Genomic DNA, 14478 nt, shown 5'->3' with positions numbered 1-14478 from the left:
GTCCTGGAAGTCCACCCTTTGGCTTCTTCTTCTTCTCAAATTGAGTTCCTTTGCTTGATGAGTAAAGATTGGGAATGATACTTGGTATTGTGAAATCATTTCATGTTGCAATGTATGGTGCTATGCATAAGGACATGGGTCTGCCTGCGGTATCGGTATAAACTGGTATGATAATAGGAAGGACTGCTTTAAAGGCTGGAGACTATATTTGTTTGACATTATTCAGTAAGATTGGAATGGTGACAGCATGATATTTAAAAATTCTAAGAGGCATGTTGGATAAGCGCCATGAATATTCAAGAAAACCTAGTCATTATGCAGGTCCTACCAATTAGTGTACTGAATTTGGTTTTTTTGGATACCATGAGAAACTGACTCGGTTTTTAGGTGTCGGATGCTAGTCATTCTTCTTAGGCTGGCAGGGAAATGCTTTCAAAACTTTAAAACATCTGACCTTGCACTTTTGTGGACCTTGCCTGAGGTGGTAGAAAGTCTCGACCAAAGTATAAGGTCTTGACCTTGGGTAAATTGACTGGGTTATTTCCTCGTATTGATGGTATGATAATGAAGCTATGCTTTTCCTACTACTAACATTAGTTTGCACTTACCTCATTGAATACTAATGTCTCGACCTAATTATAACCTTACCTTCTATTGATGGTATGATAATGAAGCTATGCTTTTTCTACTATATTGACATTAGTTTGCACTAACCTCATTGAATACTAATGTCTCGACCTAATACTAACCTTACCTTGCTTAAAGCAGGGTAACCATGTAGGTACAGATATTGAGATAAGTTTAGTGAGGATTGAGAATGAGGTAAATTTCCTTCTTAAACTAACAGATAGAGATCAACATTATGTAATCTTGGAGGTTTCGGTATACATGCCGTTTTTTTGATAACAGTCCGGGCTGATACGGTATACTTCTTGGATATGATTTTTACTTGCTGGATTTTTAGTGATGAAATGAATTTCAAGAAAAGAGGTCCTACCACTTGTGTATTGAATTGAGTTACTTAGGAGGCTATGGTAAGTTGACTCGAGGTATAAGTGTCGGATGCTGGTGTACAGAGATAATCATGCTTTTAGCCTGGCATGATAGTGATGTCAAATCCTTAAACACCTTTGTGGACCCGACCTAAGATAGTATAGGGTCTCAACCTAAGAATAAGGTCTCGACCTTGGGTATGGTTTGCTGGGTAATTTTCTTCAATTAGTGGTTTACTTTGGAAGCTATTCTTTTCCAACTAATGACATTGGTTTACTCTAAACTCATTAGTTACTAATGTCTCGACATAATACTAACCTTACTTGGCTTAAAGCAGTGTAACCATGTATGTGCTGATATAGAGATTGGGAATGATGTAAACTTCTCTCTACTGCTAACGGATAAAGCTCAAAATTATGTAGTCTTAGATGATGCGATAAACCAGCTGAATACTTTTGGTAACATTCTTGGCAGATGTGATTTACTTGCTGGATATGGTTTGTATAGGCTTATTGCTGAATTTTAGGGTTTTACATAAGCTTGACTTTACGTATAAAACTCCTGGGCTTTTCATATATATGGCATGCATAATGTATATATCCTTGTTTGCTTCGTACTAAACAAGCTGGTTTCATTAGACTCCTTAGTCTAGATCTGAAAGCTTACTTTACCTTGTTTCCCGAACCGAAACTGGTTATGGTCTACTGACTCTTTGCTGGACTGTTACGGTCACTTAGCTAGACATTTTCTTTCAATTTCCTGTTTCCGAGTGCTAAAACCCCTGATGCTTTCATTTTTTTGGAGATTCTCGACAATATTATGTCTAAGGACATATACAAAGGCTTGACCAGCTAATGGCAAATAGAATTTCATAAACTAATGTGTCTTTTAAACTTTTTGACTATGCATGTTACTATAGCTAGTGCGGATAACTTTAGGTAAAAATCAGTGTAGTGGGACGCTTGATTTTTTGAAAAAGTTGATGGAATCCAGCTATATGAGGACGGAGGTTGCTCAAGATTATGCATAACTTGTCAGGGTTGCATATATAAGAAAATTGTATAAGAGACTTTACTTCTAATAATGCCAAAAAATGACTTGTCTATTGTTATCAGGGTATACCAAGGTATAGGATGATAGCTCGGATGAGTACTATAGTTGATCCGATCAAGAGAGCACAAATCTCAAAAAAGCTTAAGGCAGCTAGGGCAAAATATACAGCCTCATTTGCGGCAAAGAACAAGGTATGGTCGAGACAGAGGGCATACCTTAATCGAACCTACAAGAATAAGGGGATAAATTTTAAAGATGCTTAAAATCATTGGCTGTTTGTAGGCTTTTGAAGATTTTTATGAAGTTGTAATTGACGAACAATGTTTTTTTAAATTTATTCTTTAATGATAAGTTTATTTGCAAAAAAAAAGTTGAACCTTTGTGACATAAATAACAACTAGGATGCCCATACATCACCTGCATACAGAGCCAATGCTAACAGCATGTTATGTTGTTTCTATGGGTGAAGGTGAGGACTACTCTCTTTGGTTCAACTTTTTGGTTGCTTTATGGTTTGGAGGATTAGCTACTGGTTCGCAGTTTGTAAAGGAAATTCTACCTTTTGGATGGTGAATTGTACCAAGTTGATGATATTCATTTATACAAAATCATGCTATCTAAGTTTGTTTTGTATAATAAACCTTGTATTTATCTGGGTACCTTGGTCTTTGAACATATGTCTGTTTGACTGTGGGTAATATATATAGATAACTAAAACACACACACACGCACAGGCACACGCATGCGCGCGCGTGCACACACACACACACACTCTCACAGAGAGAGAGAGAGAGAGAGAGAGAGAGAGAGAGAGAGAGAGAGAGAGAGAGAGAGAGAGAGAGAGAGAGAGAGCGGTTCTTGTAGGAGAACCTTGCCTTCCTATATTCTTGCCCATGCAAGAATGTGGATCCGCATAGAGTACTCCCCCCTCTCTCACACACTTAAACCAGTTTCCAACTACTTTTCTTGAATTATTTTCAAAAGTGATATTTTTAAATTTAGCAGCTAAAGACTTTTCTTGAATTTATTTAAACGTGACTTTTTTTAGGCTAGTAGCTAAGGATTAAGCTATTAAGGTGTTATGGAAAGAAATCTTTCAACCCATAAAAGTGTACCACCCACTCATGCTATTACCTTGGAAGGAAGAGACCAAGTATGGAAGGGTACAACTAGACACTGGTCTCCTTGGAGCCCCATAGTGGAATGCTTGGGCCTTAATAACTATTGGATTGAACTTGGATTGAAATAGCCAAAAAACTTAACAACAAGGGCTTTGACTCCTTGGATTTTTTTTAGGATTATCAAAAAGGGATTGGCAATCCTTGGAGCATATAAAGCTGTGTCACAATCTCTCACTCCAGGAGGAGATCCTCATCGAAAGATTACTTGAAAAAATCTCAAACCTTACCTTTCTTCCTTGCTCCATACCGCTTGATTGGAAAGCTTGGAAGTGGCCTAGAGAAATATTATTTTTCTTGTCCGTGACAAACAATTTATGACCTACATAGGTTTATATCGATCACCTCAATAGGATCTAGTGGAGAAAGTGGGTTGCAAAAGAAAATAAAGTCAAGTAGTTGGAAACATTTGGACGGCCAAGTGCGAAGAGAGAGACAAAGTTTTCCTTTGGAAAGTTCTTCACGGATTCATGCCAATCGGAGATAAGGAAAAAGCAAGAGGTCTAGCCGAAGGTATCTATGTCAGAAACAAGCACCCGAATGAAACCCTTACGCACCTGTTCTAGGGGTGTCCTGAAATCTGAGTCTTCACGAGCACAATCTGCAGTTGGGTGTTCACACATCTAGAAACTCCCTTCTTTAGACGCGAGCTTGCTATGTGATGTAGACACCTTGATAATGAGGATCTTCTGGCTGACATATGCATAGTAAGAGCTACATTATTGAGAGCAATGTGGCGCCAAAAATGTGTTACTCTTTCAAAAGAAGTGTGAGCCTCTCGACACAAATTTGGTTTTCGAAACATGCTTGTGGAAACTCCTTCGTAGAAGGAATAAGAATTTTAAGGTCCACAAGAAAGAGTAGTCGTTGAGATGTGTCCCCGTTGGTGTATTTTTTAAGAAGATCCTTGTGCAAAGGATATGCCAGGGATGTTTGTAACTTTTTGTGATTAATGCAATTCAAGCTCAACTGAGCACTTTAAAAAAACATTCCACGGCACCATCAGACAATATTTTTATCGATAGCAAATGTAGAGAATATGCCTTCACTGCTCACAAAAAAACGGTTAGTGTAATCCCACATACAAATTCTCAGATTTACCTCTAAATTTAAAATTTGCAAGTGAGAAAACCTACAAAATTTAGAGAAATTTTGTGTAAAAACCTTCAAATTTAGTCACAGCGAGCTTGCACGACCCGCCTTTGGTAGGCCTTGCTTGCTCTTATCAATGGGCCACTACACGACTGATTTCTACGTGCTATTCAAACAAAGGTATAGGTCGTGAAAGAGGAAGCTAGGGGTAGATTCAAGACATTAGGGGAAAAAAGCAAAGTTTTCCTTTAGAATTCAAAAATTGTCATTTATGGCGAGGAAGGGACAAACCAAACTTTCTAAGAGGAGGGAGTAAATTGAGAAAGAAATAGAACTCTTTCTCTGTGGCAAGGGTTACAACTTGAGCCATTGTAACATATTCTTGCTAAGGCGATTGACCCATTGTTCAAATCTCCCATCGATGCCTTGCATCGTTGTGATCTAGGGATATATGCCAAGCTTGCAATCCCCCACGACTAAATCCCTTTGCTAGTCCCTTTTATCATCATCTCCAACTTCTTGATACACCTATCAACACCCAAAGAATGCGCCATAGCTAACAAAATCATTATTCTATGTGTAGTGCTAGCATCTTTTGGTTTTAATTGCTTGGCTTCTCAAATCAACAACCCCTCCCAAGTTTCCAAATACATGCCATTTAGCACATCTTTAGCACGTAAGTGAGACCCATATATCAGACTTTCTTACCGTGGTCAATAGATCCCTCCAAGGCGAGCCAAACCTCATGGCAATCGACGTGGGGGAAGGGCACATATGAGTTTGAGGAATGGGCCAAAATAGGCAAATGCAAAAGGATGTCTACCCAATCACCACAACCCACCAAGCCATGTGAAAGGCAGGGGTGATAGGTGTTTCCAAGTCGACATTATATTGCTGCTTACAAAGGGGCACCTTGCTCTCTCTCTCTCTCTCTCTCTCTCTCTCTCTCTCTCTCTATCTATCTATCTATCTCAATTGCCCATCGCACAGAGGCTCGCTTCTTGGTCAGCTTGGGGCACTTCTTCAGTTCTCACTGTCCATCATGCATAGGTTCGCCTCTTGATCAACTTGGGGCACTTCTTCAATACACGAGAGAGAGTGAGTACTGAAGAAGTGCCCCAAGCTGATCAAGAAACGAGCCTCTGTGCGATGGGCAAGAGAGAGAGAGAGAGAGAGAGAGAGAGAGAGAGAGAGAGAGAGAGAGAGAGAGAGAGAGAGAGAGAGAGAGAGAGAGCAGCTCCAACAAGGCACAATGCATGGCCGCTTCTGCCTAGCTAGCAACATTGGCACAAGACATTTTCTTGCATCACAAGCATATGCAGCCACGTGGATGCAAGGCCTGTCTTTTTTATATAATATATAGATACCTCTAAAATTTCTCATATGCACGTTTGCCAAGTTTTTTGGAAAAAGTTTTTTTCAAGCACTGGCATCCGACTTTAGGGAGCTCAGTGAACTATTGGCAAAACTTGATTTTGTTTTTTGCTTTCTATATGTGTCCTTTGCATCAAGAATGTTATACCTAGGCCTATGGCCAAGAGGGTCTCTCTCTCTCTCTCTCTCTCTCTCTCTCTCTCTCTCTCTAATTTGTTCCTATGGCGTTAAAACCTTCTCTTCTATTCTCGACAATGCAAGGAAGGAAAAATTGAGATTTTTTCGAGTTCATGAACCTTGTAAGTGCCCTAGATGTTGAATATGACTAGCTCTAAGCACTAATACAACCATGTCCATTGATGCCATCTCATGCAATTCGTGGTGACCATCATTTGCAAAGGGGAAAATAAACCCTCAAGAGTACCATTATAGGAGATAGAATGTCAGAATATCTTCACTGGTAGTGGAGAAGATTTCTTTGCTTTCTACTAATTAGTCCACGTAGTGAATGAACTAGCTCTTAAGGCTTGGTAGAGCACCACCAGATGAAATAAGGCAAGGTTAACACACGATCAACATCATCAACTGACTTCAAGTGTTGAGCTGGTTAAAGCAGTTTCCTCATCCCACAACAAAAAGATCAATATTTTCTACTTTAGTGATTGGTAAGGGTGGAAAGAGGTATTTGCAAATCTTCCAAAATCATCAGATTTACCCCAACTTGTGCAGATTCCCTCTAAAATTAATACAATCCTCAAAAACAAAAATATATAACACACACCTTGCACCATCCTTTTGCTCTGCCGACCTACCTACTTTTATTTAGGGAAAATTACCAAAATACCCCTCTAATTTGTGGAAATTCCCAAAATACCCCTCAAATTTCAAAAATTCCCAAAATACCCCTAGTTGTGAAATTAACTTTCTCCAAAGATTAAAATATTTGTAGCTTTTTATAAGAAGACTCGTTGCTTATAATATAAGATGCTAAATCCAAAATTTGAGTTGATTATGTAGGTTTTGGAGATGAATTGCTTCATTATCTTTAGACATAATTGCCTTTTTTTGCGAGGTAATTTGTGACAAATTACATTCTAAAGAGGGAAAGCGGATCTCAATTGTAAAAAAGGAGTAAAGATTAAAAAATCTTGAACAATCCAACCCAAATAGATACAAGGGTATTTTGGGAATTTTTGAAATTTGAGGGATATTTTGGAAATTTTCATAAATTAGAGGGGTATTTTGGTTATTTTCTCTTTTATTTAACACTTTTTATTCACAAGAATAATAATAAAGAAGGGTTGCAACCAAGTTAACTAAAAATAAAAAATTCGGCATTCACAAACGTGCTAAGTAAAAATGTGGATTGGAGAAAATAAAACCATGGAAAATTTTATTTTCCAAGCAATTTAGTGATTTTATTGTTGTAACAAGTATGAGAGAAAAGAAAAATATTTATTTGAAGTCATGTACTTGGGTCATGGTAAGAACTGATGTCAAAATAGAGGAGTGCCCATGTAGGAGTAGTTCCATTTGGTGTGACATTTGGCCCCCTCCCACCACTAGATCTAATATCCTAGGTTTTCGTGATCCTTTCACCTTCTTCTTTGAATCCTCTTTTAGCAAACCAAAAAGGTAAAAAGGTGAAAATGTATATTGACCTTCTCGGGCCAAATGGCTGGTGCAAACTTTACGTGATTAAATTAACTGCACCTTTTGTGCATGTTTGGGCACACATGCTTGTAAATGGTTCCTTCCTTTAGAACCATGTACTTCCCTTTCAACTTTTTGCTTTAAAATGCCAACTCAAGTCCACCTCCTTCCTTTTTTGGCTTGTTAAAACAAGCCATAGCCCATAGGGGAGCGGTATGAAAGGTGATTTATCTCCTATTCATACCTATTGATGGACATGTCTCCCTCAAATGGTGCTTAAAAATATTGAAGAGTAAATAAATCATGTCTTTTTAGAAAGGTGGGGTCTTGATTTAAAAGCTATTTTCTAAAGGCTGTATTCACTTTTCAGGCTCCACAAGGCCTTAGTAAAACATTGAACTCTTGGGGACAATTGTGAATGGTTCCGGTAGGTGGTGCAAAAGCTTTTTCACTTGCTTAATTAACACGAATGTCTAGAGATTCTCCTGAGAGCTTTGAGGAGAGAAAAGGCCAATAAGGCGCATGGAGGAGAGAGAGATAGAGAGAGTTGACGTGCGCCAGTACGAGCATGGACAAGCATTGGTTTTTTGCTCCTCTTTTCCGCGACGGTATAATGGCAGGCCCGTGGTGCAAGAGAAATACCTCTCAAACGCATGGTCCGAGCGTCCAAGCTGCTAGAGTTGGTGACACGAAGGCGGAGGTAGACCATGAATGGGAAGAGAGAGGGAGGGATCGCACATAGGGTAGTAGTGCGTAGAGAGAGAGAGAGAGAGAGAGAGAGAGAGAGAGAGAGAGAGAGAGAGAGAGAGAGAGAGAGAGAGAGAGAGAGAGATTGTGTTTCCATGGCTTGCTCAAGCTGATGGCACGAATGGGCAGAGAGAGGGAAAAGTTCCTCAAGCTGCGTGGCCATGATCGTCAGCCAAACTCACTTTTTGACTTCAACATTGAGGGCCTGCTCTTGAGCTACACCCGTATGACCGATCTACACCTTTTTGTGCGAGCCTCGATGAAGTGACGGGCTGGGACGTCCAAGCAAGTCACACTCTAACATGTCTAGTGATGGAGAAAGTCTGCCAATGTGAGAGCAATGCGCTATTGCAAGGCTGCAGGGAAAGCGGCTGAAGAGGTTAAGCTTACAGGGAGCAACGTGGGTGGAGGACATTGAGAGGCTACTGGGGGAGAAGTGCACGAGAGAGAGAGAGAGAGAGAGAGAGAGAGAGAGAGAGAGAGAGAGAGAGAGAGAGAGAGAGAGATGCTATGGAATGAACGAGAGGAAAACGATCTTGTTGGCATGGCAAAGGAAGGGTACAAAGCAAAAGAAAGCGCAAAGATGGTGAGAGTGATGATGATGACGAAGGGACTTTGCTTCAAATTTCTAGATTTTGAGAATCTAGGGTGCTAATTAATAGGTTTTGAGTGAAAGTAGACCCAATATGTGTGGTTGATTCTGAGATATGCACCTGAGAGGTCCCCAACTCGTCGACACTAAGGTCGAGATGAGGTCCTTGACAGGTCTCTAGGTCTAATAAAAAAGTCCTTAAGTAAGAAAAATTTGGGGAATAGACCTTTGCCATTGGCAATGGCTTGGGACTATGGCCCTAGAAAAAGACCTAGTCCTTTCTCGCAAGTGGAAAAGAGAAAAAATCTAAAAGTTCAAAAACTTTTTCGGCCCAATACTTCTGGCTAAGGTATCCTTGTCCAATGTTTTTTTTCCTCTACACAAGTGAGGGCACAACCGTTGGTGTACTCCTCTTCCACTGAAGAAGTCTTATAATATTAGTGCATGGGAATGGATAGTTATCTGATTAATTGGATCCACCCGTCCATGATCGACAACCTTAGTCGATTCCCACTTACCATCCTGTACTCACACATGCTTCTTTGTTTTCCAATTACTACTACAATCTTTCAACACTTAAAATAATGGTTCATTTTAACTTCCCATCACCGTTACTCGTTAAAAAAAGTATTGAAAATAGCATTGGAAAAAAGCAAACGTCTTTAAACTTAAAACAAGGTACGGCCACTTAGAATAATCCTTGAAAACCCTGACCTGTAGTCAACTTTTCTCAAGCAACCTATACATGGGCGAAAAACGACACCCTTTCTTATTCATAGTCCGGGGTGGAGAAGACAATACCCAAAGTTCAGAGCGTCCATACGCCAAAACAGTTGCCCATACAACCGGGCAGTTCTCCTATGATAAAAATGGTACCCTAAGATACATAAACAAACATACACATGAACGGCATAAAAACTCTTCGTACATGGGGGTAACCGACTCATCAGTGACTGAAAAGCTATCATTGCTCATCACTTGAAGTGAAAACATTTCAAAGAATTAGAGGTGTCTTGAGACAAGTTGTCTAATGATGATCAACAAAATCTTTCCTAGTTTAACCAGGCTAACCCAATCATTTCTTTCCTAAGTTACAAAAAATTCCATGATTGTTTCTTGGAAGATACCCTTCCGATTTTCTACCAATTTTAATATTTCCTAAGTCCTTATCCACTCTTTAATGGATGAAACATTATAACTTAAAAAGAATTTGAACTAGTTATAAACTTAATTCACAACCAAAATCCATACGTGTGATTAATCAGGTTCCTTGGTTTATAGTATTATAAGTAGATTCTTGTGGGTGATATCATTCTTAGGGATTCTTTATAGCTTAATTTAGCCATATGAATCCTTGCCTTATTTTAGAAAAACTAATCTACTAGCTTTTCTCTTTATTTTAAAGTAAAAACTAGTAACTTTTTGTCATAGTAATTTTCTAATTACTTATATGAGTAAGATGTTTTTACCTAGCTTCCTTATAAGCTTCCAAAGGTCTAGTAATTATTTTATAAATTTTTGAGTCATTTACTTAATTTTTCCCTTTTAATTAAGATAAAAAATGACTTACTTTTTGCTTAATAATTATTAGAGTAATTATTTGATGGAGATATATTTATTCAACTTCTTAAGGGAGTTCTACCTCTAGAAATTATCTTAAAGATTCATGAATGAATCAACAAATTATCTTCTTTTCTTTGTTGCCAAAAATAGAGAATTTAAGCAATATTGACTAAAAAAGTTAATCAATTTATTATGAGATAAATATCATAAATTTATCAAACTATAAACTCTCTTTGAAAATTATGTCACTAACTTTTAAACACATCTACTAATTATCTTGCTTAATTTTCAACTAAAAGCAAAGAATTTAATAGAGTAATTAAAAAAACTAATTAATTAATTATGAGATAATTATCACAATTTTTTTACACTATAGTATTGTTCTAAAAATTATTTCATTAACTTCTTAGAACATTTACTAATTATCTTGCTTAAAGCTAAAAATAGAGAATTCAAACAAAATTAATTAACTAATTATGAGATAATTATCACAAATTTCTTACACTATAATTTTCATCTAAAAACAAAGAATTTAAGCAAAGATAATTATCAAAATTAATTAACTAATTATGAGATAATTACCATGGGTTCTTAACACTATTATCTACCTTTGAAAATTGTCTCATGATTTAATAAATTATATTCCTAAAATTTCTATCAATTTTAAACACATATAATTTTTATCTAATTGAATACTAAAATTAATTATATATAATTTCCACTGCTTTCTAACATTGTGTACAAGCTCTAAAATTAACTCATAATTATCTAAGCTTAATTGACATGTTTTTCCTTAATGAAGACCAGAATTAAGCAATTTCAGTTCCTAATATAGGTTAATAATTTATTAGATTACTAATAACCAAAGATTAAGTAATCAACAATATAATAACATATAAGAGTGTAATTAATAGTAGAGAGGGATGAATCTTTCTTAATTAATAAGATAATTAAAAAAATTAGACATAAATTAATGTCTTTTATAAATCTACCAAGATTAGCACTAATTACCTTAAGTAATCATTAGAGGTTTTCTCTCTTAGTGATTTTTGATTTTGAGAAGAATCTCTCTAAGCATGAGAGATTTTGCTAAGGTGATCTCCAAGTCTAACTGAAATTATGAAGCATAAGGCTTATTTATAGGTTTTCCTGGCACACAAGGCCTGCAATTAGCACATTCTTGCACATTTAGCTTTTCTAAATTAACACGCCGACTATTTAGATGAATACCAGCCTCTCATGATAATGTAGATTATAGATTAACACCATGGAAACTTACTGATGTAAAATTTTTGGCCTACATAAGGCCTTAGTAAAGCATAGAATCGAGGAAGCCATTGTGCAATGTTGGATAAAGCTTGTTATTAATCCAACATAATTTGCCTCAAGAAAGCGTTGAAGCCTTCCTCGTTCAGACTGACTGAGGAAATTCTGCATGAGGTTGTTATGTTCAACCAACGTAAGGATTTGGATGGGTATGTAATGAATGATGATTTTAGCCCAAAGTTAGCACTACACAGTGTGGGGACCTGTTGTGCGTTCTTAGTGGTACTCTACTTATGGCCCAATGTATGACAACCCAGGGGTTATGGGAGTGGGTGTCTATGGCCACTAACAATAGAAATGCCATTAGCATTTCACCGATGTAGGCAAAGGCTTCTATGTGGTAGAGTGTGCTTCCGAGAAAATTGTCCAAGATCTGGTTATCAGGGAGGTGTTTGGGGGGCCTTCTAATTTGTGTATGCCATGTCGTGGTCTCTAGAGTCCCTCTCAAATGTTGTAAATATAGACTTCTACTCGGTTTGGGTCTTGCTCAAAAGCCTCCCTCTGTGGTGCCTCTATGATGGCAAGTGCTTCTCCTTCCGACACTCTAAAAAAAGGTATTATAGAATCAGGTAGTAAGCAGACTTTTTTTTCAACCTTTCAAGTAGGAGATTCAGTTTATTAAGCATTTTTTTTTGTAAATTACTATTTTCATTAAATTTTATAAAAGGTATTTTATTTCTTCTGCTTTTGCTTAGGTTTTTAACTAATAAAAGCTATGAGACAGGTTTTACCATTCGTGTAGATTTTATTCTTGCAAATTGGATGTGGAAGGTATAACGAGGGGTATATGCTACGCTGGAAGCTGCATGATTCTCTCTCTCTCTCTCTCTCGACGTATAAGTAGCAATAAGGGGGTAGATTGAGGAGGGTGACGACGCCATAGCGATGTCTGCCCTCGACGTAGCCCTGCCTCTGGACCCTCTCCTCTCGCCAACTCACTGGGCTTGGCTTGTTGCGCTCTTCATGGCCACCATTGCGACTCTTTCGCGTTTTCCTTTGCTTGCATTCCTGATGGGAAGCAAACGCATTGGTAAATTCGTCTCTTCTTCTTGCCCCAGTCAGCAAGAGGCTGGGCCATGTGAAGCAGAGCAGGGAGGAAGCAAGCTCTCCAGCACCGCTAGCACGGGCAGTCAAGCAGAAGAGGTTGAGGAGGAGAAACCATGTAGCTCTGCCGATCAGCGAGCAGGGGCGGATTCTCCTCTAGCAGAAGAGGAGTGGAACAGAAGAAAAGGGAGAAGCAGTAGAGCTGGGCTGACGACAATGGCGGGGAACAGGGGAAGCGGAAGAGGGGAGGAGAACAGGGGAAGTCTTCTCCGAGGAAGCAGAACAGGGGAGGGGATAGAAGAGGATCCAAGAGAGAAAATTCCTCCACCCTGGGTATATTCCCTTCTAGTAGCTTCTGAAACCCCTACAAGGGCTTCCTCATTTGCCTTGGATGCCTTCAGCAATATTTGCACACCTGACTCTAGCCTCACAAGCAGCTGGAGTCAAGCTTTACACACACGCATTTCTGCTCGCCTCGGCAAGCAGTGGGACATCGTCGAATCATGTGAGCTTCCGCTACTGCGCTCTTATTCTCCTCTGCCCACATCTGAGATTGTGCGAAAATTGGCATGCCAAGCGCCACCTCCTCTGCAATCTCTCATCTCTGCCACAGAGATAGATAGTCAAGATCATGGCTTTGCGATCTTGGGATTCTCCAGCGGGGAAATCTGGTTGTGGGACAGAGAGAAAGAGGTGTGTGCAAATCGATTGTATGGAAGGAAAAGCCCTGTCTCTTCAGTAGGTGTGCTTACCTCCTTGAGTTATCCAAGGATAGCCATAGCAGCAGGGCCTCACTATCTCTACCGTCAGTCCTCTCTTGTGACTCTTTGGGATGATCGGTGTATGTTGCAAAGTATGGATTGTAGTGTATGTATGCCAGCAGGTAAAATGGAAGCTTTGACATGCAGAGCATTTGATATTTGTATAGCAGGGGGAGGGTTTGCGTCAGTGCATGACGCACGGATGCTGAGACGGGAGCCGTTTTGCATCTATTCATCTCAATATGTGAGCAGAGTAGATGCTGAAGGTGTAGCAGGGCATGGCAACATTAGCAAAGAGAGGAGGAATGACCTTATAGAGAGTAAGGATGAGAACTCTAATGAAATGTTGGAACAATTAGAAGAATGTGAAATATCACACACATTGTTACCTTCATCCACTAGCCAACTTCATGTTGAACCTCCTCAAGGCAAGAGAAAGTGCCCATTATTAAGTAATTGTCTGCCTTTTACGTGTTTATTCGACAAGCAGCTACATACATTGTAATCTCTTCATTTTCGATGTTGGCAGGAGTTTGTCTCAAGTAGCTATAAATGGCTTATACTACAATTTTGTAAGTATGCACTCCCCAAAGATTATAGTCATAAAGAATGTGCCCTTCTCACTTATGAGATCTCTTTTGTCATCAATTGTGAGATAGCCAAAATGCACCGCAAGATTTCTTGACTTGCAAGAACTAAACTAGTCAGCTGTTCGAGTCGGGACTATTTGTCACATCTTTCAATTGTCTCTTTATGTTCAGTGTATGATCTACTATTTTTTGTACACTCATAAGACTCTCTCTCTCTCTCTCTCTCCCCCCCCCCCCCCCCCCCCCCCCCCCCCCCCCCCCCAAAAAAAAAAAAAAGCAAGAAGATTTAGAAAATTTTTGATGTAGGAAAACAGTCTTTTTCAGTGTTTTTCAATATACAATGTATAACATCATGAGCTTCCGCTCGAGAGGCACCACATACCTAGCTAGGTACGATTAGGGGTAGGAGACCACCGGCCCCACCACCGGGCCAGTGGTCTCCTACCCCCAATCGTACCTAGCTAGGTATGCAGTGCCTCTCTCACAGAAGCTCATGATGTTGAGGTACGTCA

The 14478-nt window shown here is 39.0% G+C and overlaps 1 protein-coding gene across 1 annotated transcript; it reads left to right on the top strand.

Moving 5' to 3' along the window:
* The first annotated feature begins 12388 nt into the window (after window positions 1-12388).
* On the top strand, window positions 12389-14095 carry LOC147463087 (uncharacterized). Its single transcript, XM_086528019.1, has one exon. It carries the CDS (start codon window positions 12457-12459, stop codon window positions 13879-13881), a length of 1425 nt encoding a protein of 474 aa, XP_086384145.1. The 5' UTR covers window positions 12389-12456; the 3' UTR covers window positions 13882-14095.
* The last annotated feature ends 383 nt before the right edge of the window (window positions 14096-14478 follow it).

This window comes from Adiantum capillus-veneris, chromosome 2 (genome assembly GCF_014529385.1).
Source record: "Adiantum capillus-veneris isolate H3 chromosome 2, ASM1452938v2, whole genome shotgun sequence".
In the NCBI taxonomy this organism is placed as follows: Eukaryota; Viridiplantae; Streptophyta; class Polypodiopsida; order Polypodiales; family Pteridaceae; genus Adiantum; species Adiantum capillus-veneris.
Note: the sequence above shows the minus strand (reverse complement) of the source record. Positions and strands in the feature narration are given on the sequence as shown.

Excerpts from the sequence above, each read along its gene's own strand:
- LOC147463087 (XM_086528019.1), top strand. The coding sequence starts at position 12,457 with ATGTCTGCCCTCGACGTAGCCCTGCCTCTGGACCCTCTCCTCTCGCCA.